The 17997-nt window shown below is 44.9% G+C and overlaps 1 protein-coding gene across 3 annotated transcripts in view; it reads right to left on the reverse strand.

The window, feature by feature from the left end:
• The window catches only part of CCDC171 (coiled-coil domain containing 171), a 205401-nt gene that overhangs the window by 111704 nt on the left and 75700 nt on the right, over positions 1 to 17997 (reverse strand). For all 3 annotated transcript variants that reach the window (XM_081176165.1, XM_081176166.1, XM_081176164.1), the window contains 4 exons: positions 17542 to 17709; positions 12665 to 12853; positions 1932 to 2439; positions 23 to 139 (listed from right to left, as the gene is read on the reverse strand). In XM_081176165.1, the coding sequence (XP_081032291.1) occupies positions 23 to 139; positions 1932 to 2439; positions 12665 to 12853; positions 17542 to 17709 (982 nt within the window). The remainder of the gene's footprint in view (positions 1 to 22; positions 140 to 1931; positions 2440 to 12664; positions 12854 to 17541; positions 17710 to 17997) is intronic.

The raw sequence follows: 17997 nt of genomic DNA on the forward strand, positions 1-17997 counted from the left end.
AGAAAAAAACGGAAGACGTTACCTGTCTTGTTAACCACTTCTTGTAGCTCGACCATTGAACTGAGGACAGCGGCAAGGAGACTAGGACTGGTAAGCCAATTGAGCGCTTGAAGAGAACGGACGTGTTCCTTCTGTTGCTCTGCATTACAAAACAAGTGAAAACAATCCAATGGTATCCCATAGTATTAGATTAAAACACATTTGCGGCGAGGGAGGCTGCTAAAACAATCACTTGGATTTGGAGGCTACTTGCAAAAACCACACATTTACTCAAAGATATTTGTAACATGTTTTAGCTGCTTATACGTGGGCAAATGGGTTAAACCCAACTCCTCCCAGCACCATCATCCTACTCTCCAAATAATGCCTCCAACCCGAAGCTGTTCAATAAAAATAAGATATACAGGGTCGAAAACGCCCCACTGTCTAGTCGCCACGACTACCCCAATATTGCAGATGTGGAACTGAAGTTGAAAGAACAGTAGTTCAAGACCATCTAGGGAGCTCACAGCTCAGGAGACATTTAACCCAGAGACTTTCTAGTCCGTAGCTCACACTCTTTAGCAACCAGGGGGAAGGGCTATAGCTTAGAAGTAGAGCACATGATGGTGGGCTGGGAAAACACAATGACTACATTATTACATGAGCACTGTCCCACAGTGTTTGATATTTTCATTTACATACATCCAATCGAAATAAGATGGGTTTATGAAGCAATTCTATATCCTCCCACCATGCTGACGAAGAATTCTACGAAACAGTAGTCAATATCCGGAATCACTGTTCAGTGTTGGACATCATATTTGCTGAATACACAAAGCTTCACAGCTTGTCTTTCATCGTACAAAGTCTGGTACCTTGCTTCATTTAAAGGTTTTCAGAGACTTTGAGATAAAAGATTTCCATTTTTGACTTGTTATGGTTTGAAGGAATTCTATAAAAGATTGTCTATTGCGTATCATTGTGTTGCCTAGACATTGCTGATGTCAGATAGACGAGGCTGAGCAAGAGGGACCAGAGGCCTTACTTGGGATAAGCAACTTCCTGTGCTCTTATGCTATGCTCATGCCACACTAACTCTTTAAAATCTGCAAATGTTCCAATTATTAATCTCATGGCAGTTCAATTCAGATGCGCCAAACCATAGATTACAACTGAAAATGCCTTCCCTGTGGTTACCATAAAACAACTTCCATGATTTCATTGGTACAGAGCTCCGTGGGACAACACAAAAGCCCGATCTCCTAACCATGGTTAAGACATGTGCCATAGGCTTGCATGCTCCCATCTCGTGCTTTAAGTCCTTCACGGATTGTTTTAACCATGGAGAAGCAATGGCCATGGCTAAAACTAGCCAGCAGAGCTCACAAACCCTGGATTTGAAGGGATCTCGTTTGTGTTAACCATGGCTTGCCCAGGTGCAGGCATCATGCTAGGCCATACTACGGAACAAGAAACCACGGAATGGAGACCTGAATCAGGCATAGTCAACCTCGGCCCTCCAGATGTTTTGAGACTACAATTCCCATCATCACTGGCCACTGGTCCTGTTAGCTAGGGGTGATGGGAGCTGTAGTCCCAAAACACCTGGAGGGCCGAGTTTGCCTATGCCTGACCTGAATCCACATGGAAAGCGTACTCTGCATTTCCTAAACACAATCAGGTCTGCAATGGGTCACAGTCAATTCAGATTCAGTTTACCATCAGTTCAGATGGGTGTGTGTGTGTTTCCTGTGTATTTAACACCGTCTCTGGGGGTTTGGGGCTCTTTTAATTAACACGCTAAATTTGGTCTAACAGCTTAAACATAATTTCCCCCCTCAAATTATAAAGCCTATGCCCCCCATTGCCTTGGCATAATATAATTGTTATTTAAGTACTGAAAGTGCAGTTTGACACCAAACATATAAATCACCGGCTGATTATCTTACTTGACAGGTTCTGCACATCCTTGGAGTCTCCTGCACAGACTAAGATTCCTATGCCTTCTCTGAAGCTGTCCACCCAGGAGAAAAGAGAGCTGCAGGACTGGCCCAAGACCTGAAGCCTTTTGGCTGCCAGCACGGCAATGACGCCCTTGCGGAATAGGTGGATCATGCTGCCGCCATGTTTTTGCTTCTTCGCCTGGCCGTCGCTTGGCTTCCTTTCCTCGGCCTCGGACAAAACGTTGGCCAGAGTCCGGATCTCTTGCTTGAAAATGTCACAGGTGTTGACTTGATCTTGGAGGAAGTCCCTTTGGGTCGATAAGGCGCACGAGCGGCTGTAGAGCGCATACAAGGCTCCGGAAAGCAGAGCGCACGCCGCCAGAAGAGACATGTGCTCTTTTTGGTTTTGAGTCAACATGGTCTTAAAGTGCGAGTTCTCAAAGAGCAACTGCTCCTGCCTCTTTTCGGCGGCGGCAAACTTCTCCTTGGCTTTCTCTGCCATTTCTTGATATTTCTGCAAATATGGGAAGAGATATGGGTTTCAAGGAACGGAATCAACCGGCAGCCTCTTTATAAATCGGGAGAAATGGCAGAAGCAATGGGGCACATGGCAAACTCCAGAACATCAAAGCCCCAAAGCTGCTGCATCGCTCTGTAACCAGCCCATTAAATCCAAGCTCTGGAAAGGCATGTTCAAAATTATGAGCTCACTAAAGAGCCAATGAAAGTGAAGCTGCTTATTAAAAACAAACAAAACAAAACAAAACAAAACAAAACAAAACAAAACACCAAGCCCTAATCTCATATTCCAAACCTATAAAAGTCAAGATGCTCATCAGTGGAAGAAGAGAAGCAGCGCTGTCCTTAAAACATAACACCAGCAACTGTTTAAAAGGGCTTTACAATAAATTTTATACAGTGGTACCTCAGGTTAAGTACTTAATTCGTTCCGGAGGTCTGTACTTTACCTGAAACTGTTCTTAATCTGAATCACCACTTTAGCTAATGGGGCCTCCTGCTGCCGCTGCACCGCCAGAGCACAATTTCTGTTCTCATCATGAAGCAAAGTTCTTAACCTGAAGCACTATTTCTGGGTTAGCGGAGTAACCTGAAGCGTATGTAACCTGAAGCGTATGTAACCCGAGGTACCACTATATAGAAACTGGATAAATATTAATTTGGATTACTAGAAAGACTTTACAACAGCCATATTGCACTGTCTGAGTGACTAAAAGTTAACGGCTGAGCTTGGGAAATTAATTTGGGGAAAGTTACATCCTGCAAATGGGAAAAAGCTATTCTGGAATGCAAATGTTAAATATTTTGAATAACTGTAGTTACAGATAATTGTCAGATAGGGAGGAGGGAGTTCTTTTTATCTATTTTTCTATTCTTTTCCATTATCTTAGCTATTATTTCTGTGTCCCCCCCTTTCTCTTTTTTATATCATTGTGTTCTGTAACGATCATGAGTATTCCATTTTGTACAGTGGTGCCCTGCAAGACGAATGCCTCGCAAGACGAAAAACCCGCTAGACGAAAGGGTTTTCCGTTTTTCGATGCGCTTCGCAAGACGAATTTCCCTATGGGCTTGCTTCGCAAAACGAAAAAGCCTTGCGAGTCTTGCGATTTTTTCCCCTCCCCCCCTTTTTCTAAGCCGCTAAGCCGCTAATAGCCTTTTAGCCACTAAACCGCTAAGCCTTTAATAGCCGCTAAACCACTAATAGCGCTAAGCCGCTAATAGGGTTGCTTCGCAAGACGAAAAAACCGCTAGACGAAGAGACTCGCGGAACGGATTAATTTCGTCTTGCGAGACACCACTGTATTTTCTTCCTCTTTTGTGTTCTTCTTTTTTTGAAATATTGCTTTTTGTTACCTTTTTTCATAAATGCCATTGGATTTTAGAACTAAAAATCTTCAGTAGGATTGTTTTAAAAAATAAATAAATGTCACGCCAGCAATGATTCACAACATACTGCCGGGTCAAAAAAAAGTCATGAGACCAATATCACGATATGGACTTGAAACTAGTTTTGGATGATCTATATCGCCCAGCCCTAACACACATCGTGATTCGTGATATATTGCCAAGTCACCAAAAAAATCATGAAACCGATATCGTGATACGGACTTCAAGCTGGTTTTGAACGATATAGCACCCAGCCCTAAACTCGATACTTCCTATACTGAGGCTGTGCTAGAAGATGCAGCCGCCGTGTCACCTGTTGGATCAACATCTCAACTTGTGCTTAGTAAATGCAGGGGCACAGGAAGGGGGGTGATGGGGGCGGACCACCCCAGATGCCCACCACCCCGGGTGCCCTCACTGAGGGGGGTGACATTTGGTGTGCCACCCGCCTACGACTCCCAAGCCTACCCCGAAGCGTTGGGGTAAAGGGGGGAGCTGCGCCGCTTTGCCAGCAGCATTCCCCCCTTCCCCCTTCGTTTTGACAGATTAGTGGAGGCTTGGGAGTCGTGGGCAGGCAGCACACCAAATGTCCGCCATGGGCGGCTCACTCCACCGCTGGCTGCAGGGCATTTACGCCGCCCTGGGCGCCCAAGCAGCTATCCCGTGTCTGGGAGGGCACTCTCTGCACCACGCTCCCCTCAGGAGCACACCTGGCCTGGGCAGCGGGGGCAAATGCTCTGCTGCTGGCCAAATGTATACTATATGTACCTGCCTTACCTTGTAACCTGCCCCTTGCCCAGGTACTGATCTGCATTATGCATTAAAGCCTTTGACAGCAGCCGGACTAGGAGTTTGACTTCTTTGCCTGGCGCTAAGAGCCAGGGCAAGTGTTGACTTCAGCTTTCAACTTAACATAGCAACTAGTGTATTTTATCCATCCATAAGTTGCCCCCCATGTATAAGACCACCACACCCCGTTTGGGGGGGACTCAATTTTAAGAAAATGAGGGGAGATGGCCCAAAGTTATTGAGCCTCTCCCCCCATGCAGCTGTGGGCAGGAAAACCCCCCAGATTGCTCCCCACTCGCTGTGGCATCGGGGGAAGCTGTGCTCCCACCAACCGGCTGGCTGGAGGGGCACCGCTTCTTCCCCCACATGCCACTATCCGTGTATTGGATGACCTCAGTTTTTTGACATGATTTTTGAGTCAAAAAACTTTGTCCAATACACAGAAAAATATGGTAACGCAGGCCAATAGTGCAGTAATCCTTAACCATCTTATCTATGAGCAAGAGCAAAGTCAATGGCTTAAAGAACAATTATGATAGGGTTTTGGTGTTTGTTTTTTAAAGACAAGAACAGGACACATGGCTGGGTTAAGTTAGTTTAGCAAAAGAGAATAGTAAACTAGGGAAAACCTGGAGAGACAGAAATAGATAGGCAGCAGCTGGAAAGGGGAAAGTAAAGGTGATCTTTTAATTACTTTGCAATCAACCCCCTACTTATATATTCACAGATTAATTATGTCTCGGGCAGAATTGTATTTTCAAGAGAACGCTCTTTGTATTATTTGATCAATCACTTATTGCTTTATTCTTCACATACATAATACCTGCTATTCCAATAAATGCTCAAAAACTTAATTCGGACAAGTACGTAAATTAATGACTGAATAATAAGCATTGTGAGATTGAAGTCACAGTAATGCACAGTAATACACACAGAGAGAGAGAGAGAGAGAGAGAGAGAGAGAGAGAGAGAGAGAGCATGCAACACCTCTAACTCGTTCAATCCATGAAAGTGAGCATGGATGTAGATGCCTATTGCAAAGTTTCAACATAATAAAAAGCTTTGTATGCAGTATTTGCATAAGTTAAATTCATTCATGGCCCTGAATGCCAATTCACTAGACAGGCTAACTGTTTGCCTTTCTATTGAATCAGCATCCTGGACTATTAATACATTTATCTACTTTATCTAAGCTACACTGGCGGAATGGAAAATGAATATTTTACCGTCTCAGGAAATTACGCATCGTCGACAAGCCTAGCCAATGGGATGCCCTCTAGATATTGCTGAACTACAACTCCCATCATTCCTGACCTTTGGCCACAACGCTAGTTGAGGCTGATGGGAGCTGCATTCCAATACCCTGCATCTTTAAACATTATTTGCAATTACGAAAATGCGAGTGGAAGTGAAAATTCGCATAATTCAAACTCACAGAAAGGAAGCATTATTACAATAGTAAATTAACCATTGAACACTTAAAACAGGTAGTTCTCTTGAATGACCATTTCCTTGCTTCCATTTTGGCAACCCTATCAACCGAATTGTCAAAAGAGAATTGCAGAGAAAGCTCTCCATGGAGATCTTAAGGCGGTTAAGCCTTTCTTGACTTGTAATAGGCAGGCTTCATTTGTGCAAAGCCACTTCCGACCCTAGGGAGGAGGTGGTGTTACGGGCTTAGCGCCCCCAACACCCGCACGGAGGCTGGCTCCCAGCTCCGCGCGTACAGGGGGAATCCTCTGCCGCATCATCCCCTGGCCAGCCTATCAGCTGGCTCAGGGGGCGTGGCTTGCCACCTTTAAGGCAAGTGTGGCAGAGGAGCTTCCTCTTTGCTGCCGATCAGCTAGGGAATTTCCCACCCACCCTCCCTTTAGGTTTCTCCTTTGACCTTGCTATGGACTTCGGTTGGTCGCCGTTAAGGGGCCTAGTAGGAATTTTTCCACCTGGCAAATTGGCACCGGCCATTTGGGTTTTTTGCCTACCTCATAGCAAATCGTCACAACTTCCAAGGTTTGGCAGTTAGGCATTGGTTGTGGTAGTGTTATGTAGATGAATGGGGGGGGAGCGCCATCACCTCCCCCAGTTGCGAAGGGTAGTCCGGTAAAGGACTCTGGGGGGCATGGCCACGTCCGAAGCCTATGGAGGCCAGGGCCCAAGGCACGCCCCTGAGCAGTGACCCCGGGGGAGTGCCTAGTTGATGTGCATCAGCAGGGCTCCCCCTGTTGGTGTTAACCCTTCCTGGCCTCTCAGACAGACGGTCTGAAGCCGGATAGTTGATTAGGACCAATGCCTAAGCCAATACCGCTCATCACCTGTAACCAATAAAGTTGTGGCCAATTTTTGCCCATTAACCTTAATTATTGTGTCTCGTGTCTTTATTTCTTCTGGTGGGAGGCAGGAACTCGCCACACAATGGAACTTTCTCCTCCTCTCCTCTGCAACTGCCGTCACCCCTGCACACCCTCAAAATCTGCTCCAGAGAGTTGAAGGACCTCCAGATCAGATTTAGAGGGTGCAAAGGGAGAGGAGAAGAAAGGGAGGTGCCACTGCGTTAAAGGTACTCTCTGTGGACAGTGCTGGATGCAACTCACAGGGTGTGTGGCAAGTTCCTCCCCCATTTAAGAAGCCATGTCTGTTGCGGGAACTAAATCTGGGCAGATGTCCGCAACCCTGTCCACAACACTCACATTAATTTGGAAACCACTTTCACATGAGATTGGCATTGGAACGACTGAAGGTTCCACAAGCAAATAATGTAGATTAAACCCAAGCACATCTGCTTGCTTTAAAGCAACTCATCCATACGAAACAACCGACACAATCTTCATAGTGACATGTATTTTGACTGCAGTTCTCAGTTGCTGTGTCAACGCAACCGCTGTTCAAGAAAGCTTGCTTGTGTCTTTTGGAAGAAAATACCATGTGCGTTGTAAAAGGGAGAGGGAGAAGGAACACTGAAGGCGGCCAGTTGCTAAAAAGTAACAGATCTTCCAAAATAAGTGAAAAATGTGATGGGGACTGCATAAATAACCAACAACCAGAGTTTAAAAAGGTGTCAAGTCATGGGGAAAGAGCATACCAAACACCCAAATCTCTGGCTATATACACATACATGAATAATGTATGCAAAATCTTATGCAGAACCGATATTAGTATTTCCCGTTAGGCAAAAATGCAAGGGCTAATTACATTAATTAATCCCTACAATCCTGGAAACGCACTTAACAAAATACTTCAAAATGAAACCTTAACATCAGCCCAGAAACTACAGAATTATTAGCAACTGATTTTTGCTTCTAGAAGTAGGAAAAAGGTAAACTGAATTTGGGAAGCGCGGTGGGGGAGGAAGCAAACACAAACAACTCGCGGATCTTGGCCCTCAGAGGTGAAACGTCCAGAATTTAAGAAGGCAAATATAAACTCATATAGAGTCAAAAAGAAAAGCTCAGCTGGTATCTGTTACCCATAACAAGTAGGCCAAGTATCACTCTATCTATCTATCTATCTATCTAAAAGTACAGTCATACCTCGGGTTACAGACGCTTCAGGTTGCGATTTTTGGGTTGCGGACCGCCAAAACCCAGAAGTACCTAAACGGGTTACTTCCGGGTTTCGGTGGTTTGCGCATGCGCAGAAGCGCCAAATCGCAACCCGCACGTGCGCAGACACGGGTTGCGAACACTGCAGGTTGTGAACGTGCATCCCGCATAGATCACATTCACAACCCGAGCATCCACTGTACAGCAATCTTCCTTCCTTTGCCATATAAATGTAGACGCACAGACTGCATTTTTTCCCCCTTCAGCAGCTTGTAATTGTTTTGTGCCCAAACCTACGTTGCTTCTAATATTTCCTCAGAACCTTAAAAGTACAATTTCTTGAAAGGAACAGCGAGATTCTGTGCCTTGAAAGACTGGCAGCCCGACTTCATGGAGTGGAGCAGCTTTGAGAGGTGGCTCCCTGGGTTACGGCACTCTGCGGACTTCAAGAACCCTTTAAAAAAATTAGTCACTCCCCTGGAGAGTACAACTCTATTTTATCCTGTTTCTTGCTGGGTCTTTATCCTTTATGTTGGCAAGAAGACAAGACTGCAAACTGGAGACTTAATGACACCTGGGCTTCAAAGGACTTCACTTTATTTCAACTATTTTATTTTCCTCTCTTACAACCCTCACTTTGATTCCACTGAACACATGATAGTCTTCAACTAATTCACCTCTTCTGATAACAGTCCTGCTCCTTCATAAAGCAAGTCAATTCTTCAAAGGGAGCGGCATCCCTTGCCCTAGAGAATCCCCCAACCCTTCTATTTGACGAGTCTCATTCCCCCCCCCCCAATAGATCTATTCACTATCGCATTATTTGTTTTTATGTGAATATCTTTTTGCCTGTGTACCTGTGCTTCTGATTATATCCACAAAACGGGATAGTTGTTTGTAAAGGAGGTGGCCTATCGATGTTGTTGGACTACAACTCCCATCATTCCTGACCTCTGGGCACTCTGGCTGGAAATGATGGGAGCTGGAGTCCCAGCAGGTTGTAGAGGGATACAAGTTCCCAAGCCTTGCGTAGATGTTGTTGTTGTTGTTACTATTACTACTACTACTACTACTACTACTACTATTTATACCCCGTCCATCTGGATGGGTTTCCCAAGCCACTCTGGGTGGCTTTCAACCGAATATTAAAATAGAATAATCTATTAAACATTAAAAGCTTCCCTAAATAGGGCTGCCTCCAGATGTCTTCTAAAAGTATGGTAGTTGTTTTTCTCTTTGACATCTGGTGGGAGGGCGTTCCACAGGGCGGGTGCCACTATCAAGAAGGCCCTGTGCCTGGTTCCTGTAACTTGGCTTCTCACAGGGAGGAAACCGCCAGAAGGCCCTCGGAGCCGGACCTCAGTGTCCGGGCTGAACGATGGGGGTGGAGACACTCCTTCAGATATACTGGACCGAGGCCATTTAGGGTTTTAAAGGTCAGCACCAACCCTTTGAATTGTGCTCGGAAACATACTGGGAGCCAGTATATTATAGCAATGCTTAGTATTTATACAGCACCTACGTGCTCAATTCAGGTCAAGTAAATAATCTCTATCATCTATCAAACAACCCTGAAACGTTGATAGGATGCTATTATTCCTGGAAGATAAGCCAAGACTACGCAGGGAACAAGGTGCTGAGTTGCGGCCAACACTGGGGGGAGAGCTGCACATGACGTCACGGACGTCATGCATGACTGTCACATGGGTAGAGCCCAGCCATGTGACATTTGCGCTCCAGGCCGTGCTGGCCGGTCCAGGGTGACATCCTGCCAAGGTCGCATGATGTCAGGGCAACATCCCACCATGCCTCCTCTTCCCCCTCAAGATTGGGGGGGGGGCTGAGCCCCATCTCTGTGGACATTGGGGGGCTGTAGGGGCCTCAGCCCCATAGCGTTGACAAGCCTGACTCCGGGGATTCACAGCCAAGGTGAGATTTGAACTGGATGGCAGAAGTTACCTGATCTTAGCCTTAACCGCTATGCTACAGTAATGGTTTTATTAAAACACTATTTTGTGTTTACTGGATGGTGATATTCCTACACATCCCTATACAGAATCCGAAAGGGTGCTAGACTACAACTAAGTCACTGGCTTCCGATGTTCCAAAACTGCTTGACTTCAGAATTGAGGTGAGGAAAATGAATGTTTGAGTGTTTCCCTAATCTAAAATTCAGCATAAATTTTAAAAAAGGATGCATCAGAAGTAGGCTAGGTTAGAATGCTTGCTAATGTGCTGGGTGGTTTTTGACAGCTGGGGACAATGTCCCAATTGTAAAACAGCGCAAGGAAGGCTATGCCACAATCTCTTTCTGAAAGTTGTTTGGTTCTGAGCATTTCTCAGGGTATTTCAAAGCTGTTGCCTTGCAGCAACATTTACTCTTTCTTCTAAGTGGGGAATGCATCGCACAACTCTGAGTCCTCTCAGGATAACCTTTAAACCAGAGCAATCCTATTTTTGTGAGTCTAAGGGGCTGGAGCATAGGAGCATGGGATCAGGCAGCCACAGGTTCTTAACCTGAGGATATGTTAAGAGGGGGTGGGAGCTGCCACTCATGAAAGAGGGTGCGAATGAGGGAATGGACTAAATGGATCTAGAAAACCAGTTTCCTCCAACAGTGCCTGGATTGGGTCTGTGACCACCCACCTGCACAAGAACTATGCCCAAGAATGGGAGAAGAAGGATATTCTACAAGCTAGAACATGTGCAGAGGAGGGAAACCAATCTACAGATGTAGAGCAGTATACAAATTGAAGAAGAAGATCAAGATCTGGAAACCAAATGAGGAATGACTGAGGGATTTGGGTATGCTTAGCCTGGAAAAGAGGAGACAGATGAGATGCAACCGCCATGTCTATTCAAATTGTTAGAATTCCTGCTCCATGATTGCAGTCATGGGATTTCGGTCTGTCTCATGACGGTGTATGTTATGACTCCACAGAATGAGAACTGACAGAGACACGATGTTTGTGTTACTGTGTTCCATGAAGTGGGACTATTGTCCTTTGTTCTTTTTCTCTCTCCTGTCTGATGCTAGAGAGAGAGGGAGCCATGTTGCAATGCTCCATGTATGTTTATATGTAAATAAAGTAGATTAGCCAAAATGCTGAGTTGCTGAGGTCTGTTAACGTATGATGCGCAAACTCTGCGGATCCCTAAGTGTGCCAATGTCTGTTGGCATCGGTCATTGTGATGTTCGGGCTGAAGAAGGCTTATGAAGCTCCCGAACGATCGACCGGGAGGTAGGGAACATGCCAGTCGGGCATGTGTATCTGCTAGGGTCCTACTAGAGTGTAGGCTGAACTCCTGAGACAAATATCTAAAGGGAAGACAGAGAAGCTTGTTTTCTCCTGCTGTTGATTGTAGGACCTGAACTAACGGATTCAAGTTACATAGAAGAATATTCCAACTAAACATCAGACAGAAGATGGGAAGAGCTGTTTGACAGTGGAACGGGCTCCCTTGGGAGGAGGTGGACTCTTTCCTTGGAGATTTCTAAGCAGAGGTTGGACTGCCATCTGCCACGGATGCTTTAGCTGAGATTCTGGCATTGTAGGCCTGGATAAGCACACGAATGTAAATACTTTGCATATATACTTCTTTAGCTATATGTTCTACAAGTCAACACTTTTGAATATTTTAACAAGTGTTTGGACATTGTTCTAATTTCAAGGAAAGAATTTGGGCTTCCTAGCTGCAATTGAGCTACTCCGCCAACAAAGCATTAAGTGAATATTAATTCTACAGAAGATTTACAAATTAACTCTTGTTGCAGACCCTTAATAATGAATATTAAGTGAATATTAATTATACAGAAGATTTACAAATTAACTCTTGTTGCAGTATCATGGTGGATGCTTCTTTACACCTTAGGGCAGAGGACAACAAAAGCCACAGTCAACGGCCTTTGAGTGTTCATAAACTCAGAAAATATAGTCCAACAGATACTGGCGTCCTTGGGGTACCATCACCTTTAGCTAGGATAAATAGCTTATGCCAAGACTACTTTATCTTGCTACCTCGCTCACAAGAGTTCAGGCTGTTTCTATGTGTTTAACCACCTTTTGTTACGGCAACTAGCCTATGAACCGATGCCTGATACGCAGTTCAGCATAAAGTGAATTTCAATAAGTTTAATTCTACCGCACCGTAGGAAGAGCAATCACCAAGAGGCGAAAGCATCTGGTGCTCCGCGTAATAACACAAAGAAGCCAATGTTTTCACTCTGCAGGTAACTTTCGCATGGTAACTAAATGGGAAATACAACTGCAGGATCCAATTAAACAATGCAAGTTCTGGAATGCCTTCACACAAATTCATAACCTTCCTAAAGAAAGTAGAAGTTAATAGTACCAAAAAGAGAGAAAGAAAATCATTTCTTTAAGCACACAGATATTCCCAAGCAATTTAAAATTGGTTTGGAACCCAAACCACTGAAATAATATACTAAATATTTAAAGAATACTTTTAGAAGTTTATGGTTTCCTGGCAGAAATATTGTACCTGTGCCCTTGCATGAACTTCCCCGAGGAGCCCAGAATATTGCTGTTCCAATTCCTTCTTCTGCTTCACCCAACAGCTTTCCTGAGCTTTCATCTGTTCCGTTACTTTGCTGAAAGTGTCTTCCTGGGTCTGTTGAAGCTCCCTCATCGTATCAGACTTGTTCTTACAAACATACTCAAGGTGAGATATCTGCATGGTTATAGCATGAAAGAAAATCTTTGTTTAGCATTCTTTATGGGTATATTCCCAGCCCTAACTTAAACCAGGGCACTTGGAAAAGTATTCAACATCGTGGGCTGAACCCCACGACCCGGGGGGTAATCAAGAGCTCTTTGGTAACAGTGAAAAGCCAACTACATCCAGAGTTCTGACTCACATTGCACAAATGAAAATTCCGATAATAAACTAGTACGCAGGCTTCACTATCGGTTTATCTTCCAAAAGCCTCAGCATAAAGACCCACGCTAGTGAAAGAAACAAGCCAGGAGCTCAGGGGTGTAGCGGGGACGACGACAGGGGGGCCACGATCTGGATACACGGGGTTTTTTAAAAACGTATTTTTTATTAAAGATTTCCTGGTTTACAAAAGGGGGGGAAGAGGTGGAGGGGGCCATGGTGAGTGCGGTGGAGTTGGGTGGCGATGTTTCTATTTTACTTAATGTATGTGTGGGGTTTTGTGTCAGCATCGCTTGTACGGGTCCTCTTGACTATTTGCTTGTGTTCCTTTGGTGGTGAGAGAAGTTGGCCTAGGGCAGCGGTTCTCAACCTGTGGCTCCCCAGATGTTGTTGAACTACAACTCCCATCACCCCTAGCTAGCAACGCCAGAGCTCAGGGATGATGGGAGTTTTAGTCCAACAACATCTGGGGACCCACAGGTTGAGAACCTCTGGCCTAGCGCATGGGTAGGCAAACTAAGGCCCAGGGGCCAGATCTGGCCTGATCGCCTTCTCAATCCGGCTCGCGGATGGTCCGCAAATCAGTGTGTTTTTACATGAATAGAATGCGTCCTTTTATTTAAAATTCATCTCTGGGTTATTTGTGGGGCCTGCCTGGTGTTTTTACATGAGTAGAATGTGTGCTTTTATTTAAAATGCATCTCTGGGTTATTTGTGGGGCATAGGAATTCATTCATTTCCCCCCCCAAAAAAAAAATATAGTCCGGCCCCCCCACAAGGTCTGAGGGACAGTGGACCGGCCCCCTGCTAAATAAGTTTGCTGACCCCTGGCCTAGGGTGTGTTTGGCTGTCTTTGATTGGCTGTAGTGAACTTTGTTTTCATGTGTGAGTGAGTGTTTTTGAATCAGGTTAGCCATATTGATTTGTATGCTGTTGGTGGATTCTTGTCCTTGTCTTGTTGGGCTGTGTATGTGATAAAGGAGAGATGTACCGGGGTGAAGGCATCTTCTTCCATTTGTCCCCGTATCAGTTTCAGTTTATTGGACCATTAGGTCCAGTCGTGGCAGACTCTGGGGTTGCGACGCTCATCTCGCTTTATTGGCCGAGGGAGCCGGCGTACAGCTTCTGGGTCATGTGTCCAGCATGACTAAGCTGTTTCTGGTGAACCAGAGCAATGCATGGAAACGTCGTTTATCCTCCCGCCAGAGCGGTACCTATTTATCTACTTGGACTTTGACGTGCTTTTGAACCACCGACCTTCTGATCGGCAAGTCCTAGGCTCTGTGGTTTAACCAACAGCGCCACCAGCGTCCAGTTTATTGGTTAGTTTTTTCTAATAAGACTGTTTCCCATACTATTTGGTACCATTGGCCCATGATTACTCTTGACAGGTCTCTCTAGTGTCTGGCTATGGTGTTTCTGACGACACGATTTTGAGAGGGCAGAAACCAGGCATCCCCATGCAGGGATCCCCGCCCTTCCCAGCCTGCCATCAGGGGTCTCTGAATGGCTGCCCGGCTGTGAGCACACCAGGGCCTGCGTTGGCTGGCCAGGCTCCCCCCCTGCCTGGGCAGGGGGTGCAGCACAGCCCTGTGAACCCTCTGTGCCCCATGCCCACCCAGTGGTGTGGGCGGCAACGGCTGGCGCAGGGTGTGTGTTCACCCTCTGCGTCCTGCCCTGCGAGTACGCCCCGGGCACCAGCAAAGGACGCAACACCACTACAGGAGGTAGTAGGGTCTAGAGCAGGCATAGGCAAATTCTGGCCGTCCAGATGTTTGGGACTACAATTCCCCAGCTAACAGGACCAGTGGTCAGGGGTGGTGGGAATTGTAGTCCCAAATATCTGGAGGGCCAGAGTTTGCCTATGCCTGGTCTAGAGATCCCGTCCATCAGTCTTCAGGCGAGTTTGGCAGCTAATCTCTCCCTGCACCGAGTTCTCTACTCACTCGCCACCTTTCCTGTTGCAAATCAGTAACAGGGCCCAAATGATGGATTGGGCAGATTCTTGTGCTGTGATTAGGCACTGCACAAAGCAAACTGCCTTGTAGAGCAGCATGCTAGGCGAAGTGATTTTCCTGTTTAATTAATTAACCCGTGAATATAGACACATTAAAAACTAATCTGATGGGGAAAGCGTTACATATTTGCTATACCCAATGGATAAGCTTATGCACAATTTTAGAGAGTAATAATAATACAGTGGTGCCCCGCAAGACGAATGCCTCGCAAGACGGAAAACCCGCTAGACGAAAGGGTTTTCCGTTTTTGAGCTGCTTCGCAAGACGATTTTCCCTATGGGCTTGCTTTGCAAGACGAAAACGTCTTGCAAGTGTTCCGATTTTTTTTCGCTCCCCCCCCTTTTTCTAAGCCGCTAAGCCGCTAATAGCCTTTTAGCCGCTAAGCCTTTAATAGCCGCTAAACCGCTAATAGCCGCTAAACCGCTAATAGCGCTAATCCGCTAAGCCGCTAATAAGGTTGCTTCGCAAGACGAAAAAACCGCTAGACGAAGAGACTCGCGGAATGGATTAATTTCGTCTTGCGAGGCACCACTGTAATAATAATTTATTAGTACCCCCACCCAGCTTTCAACATATACAGTTGCTCTATTTCTCAAAACAACAACTCCTGAAAACAGATTAAGTTCTGTCGTTATTGTCTGATGGTTCGGGTGATCCACTCCTGTCAGAATTTCAAAGATTTAAAAGCGGTTGTTTGTCGGGTGTTAAGGAAATGTGCTTAAATTGGCATGTCTCTAAGTTTGTTTTAATGCAGATAATCTAGACAGCAAGGCCAAACGTATTCATTTTATGCAACTGCAGAGGAGAATATTTATTACAACAAAAGTAGTTTGGGAAGTAGCACTCCCTAGTTAAGTTAATCTAGCCTCATAATTAACCGATAATGAGGTTACCTTTTGATTTGTTTCAAAACTAGGCTTAATAAAAACAAGAAGAGGGTTTGGGAGTGTTGAAGTTCTCTGTGCTGCTTGGATGAGAAACTGAACCAGTTCCATCTTACAAAACGATGGCAATGCCTTCCTTTTTGCCTATTTCAATGCGCGTTTGGGGAGCTGCGTCCCTAGATTTTGGAATCTTCTCAGCACCCTGTGAAAGATCTAGGAGCTTCCCCTCTTTTTTGAAGACCTTAATAATAATAATAATAATAGTTTATTGCGGCCATAGGCCCATACAGATAAAAACAAGACATAAATAACAGCTTGTGCACGTGGGAAAAAACAGCCGCTAAAACACTACTTTATTTTTAGGCAGGCTTCATATACCCCACATTTTACCAATTGTTTTAATGCTGGCTGTTGATTTAATTCTACTTTTTTTCCTGCTTGCAATTCTATTTACATGTTTACAATCTTTTAATTCCACTTTGGGAATCTGACAGGATTGAAAAAGCATGTGGGAAAGAACCCAAATAAAGTATATAACTGCAGTTTCTCTACATTGGGTAGTAATTCATCTCCAGTTAAGCCCCAGTCACGACCATCCTCAACCACTTAGCTGACCGAGGCATTTATTCAGCAGTTTGTAGAGCTTCAAAGTGTTTTTTCGACTACCAGTTTGGATTAACTACTTTGGGGCGGGGGGCAATATTTCAAACGAAATTTCCTTAGTGCGTTCGCTTGGCTCTTAGGTGTAGACTTAAACCATCCCTTCATCCTAGACTTGAAATGAGTTCTGGCCGATGCAAAACATTTCCTCCTCCCCGTCCCTCCGGAGCGAGGCCAAAATCTGAAACTTTGCTACTAGACCACAGAACGCAACTGCAGCTCACCCAATGAGCCAGGAATGGAAGTCTGCAGAAACATTACAACTAAGGCTGTCAAGCCACTTCATCATAACAAAATGAGGGAATTATTTATTTTCAGTGAAAACCGCACAGCATATTCAAGAACTTCACTGCCGGGGCCTCCCTTGAGGAAAATATTTATCTTCTTTAAACTCATGATGTATTTATCACTACACCCTGCATTATATTTACAAAATGTAAGCATATCAAAGAAGAGTCTGGGCCATTTTCTTGGGAACACTCTCCAAATAATTCCCTCCAATTCGCAAGCAAATATTTTAAAGATGATGTTCCTCCAGTCGGTGCATTTTGTTTCTGTTTTATGCCGAGATAAAGAGTTGGTTTATTAGTGTAAATGACTAAGTTCTTTGAATAGCTTCATCAGTAAGATTAATTTATTTTCTTTTAATTAGGTCCCTGTGGCTAACACTGGCTAGTAGTATTAGCAAGTCCTGCATAGAAGCTGGAGCTCAGAGACTTCATAAAGACTTCAGTCACATTTACATGCCCACAGCAATGGCATCAAACCGAGCTGTAGACAAGCCGTAATTAACGGTATTGAATTATTAACATCCAAATTCTTTTTGAAATAAGATGAATGTCAGTCCTTTTTAACGATACTGTGATGTGGACAAATGTCACTGGATTTAATAGAGTCGGCTGGTGCCTGAGGACAGTACCTTCTCATTAGCCTTGTTGAGGTCTAAGATCAGGGCATCAACATTCTCCTGCAAGACTGTGCAAAGCTCTGGCCAGGAGAATTTATCCAGGATGCCTTCTGGTTGTTTAAGAAGAACGCAGCCTGCTACCAAGTGCTGGTACAAAGTGTGGAGGAAGGTTAGCTTCTCCTGCGAGATGGGATTTAATAAAAAGGAAGAAAAAGGTGGGGGGGGGGAGAGAGAGAAATAACTGTAAATGGAGTCAGAGTCCAATGAAATACGTCATGTAAACAATAATGTGTGTGTTCCAAAGGAATATACGACCTATGCTCCAATCATTAGTCAAAATCAGAAAACAGATAATTGCCCATTATACACACACACACACACACACACACACACACACACACACACGCTGATCCTGCAGACACTTTCTAGAAGCCAGGGCACCTGCTTTTCTCTCTGGCAAAGGGCAGA

Source organism: Podarcis bocagei (genome assembly GCF_964188305.1).
Source record: "Podarcis bocagei genome assembly, chromosome: 17".
NCBI classification, from domain to species: domain Eukaryota; kingdom Metazoa; phylum Chordata; class Lepidosauria; order Squamata; family Lacertidae; genus Podarcis; species Podarcis bocagei.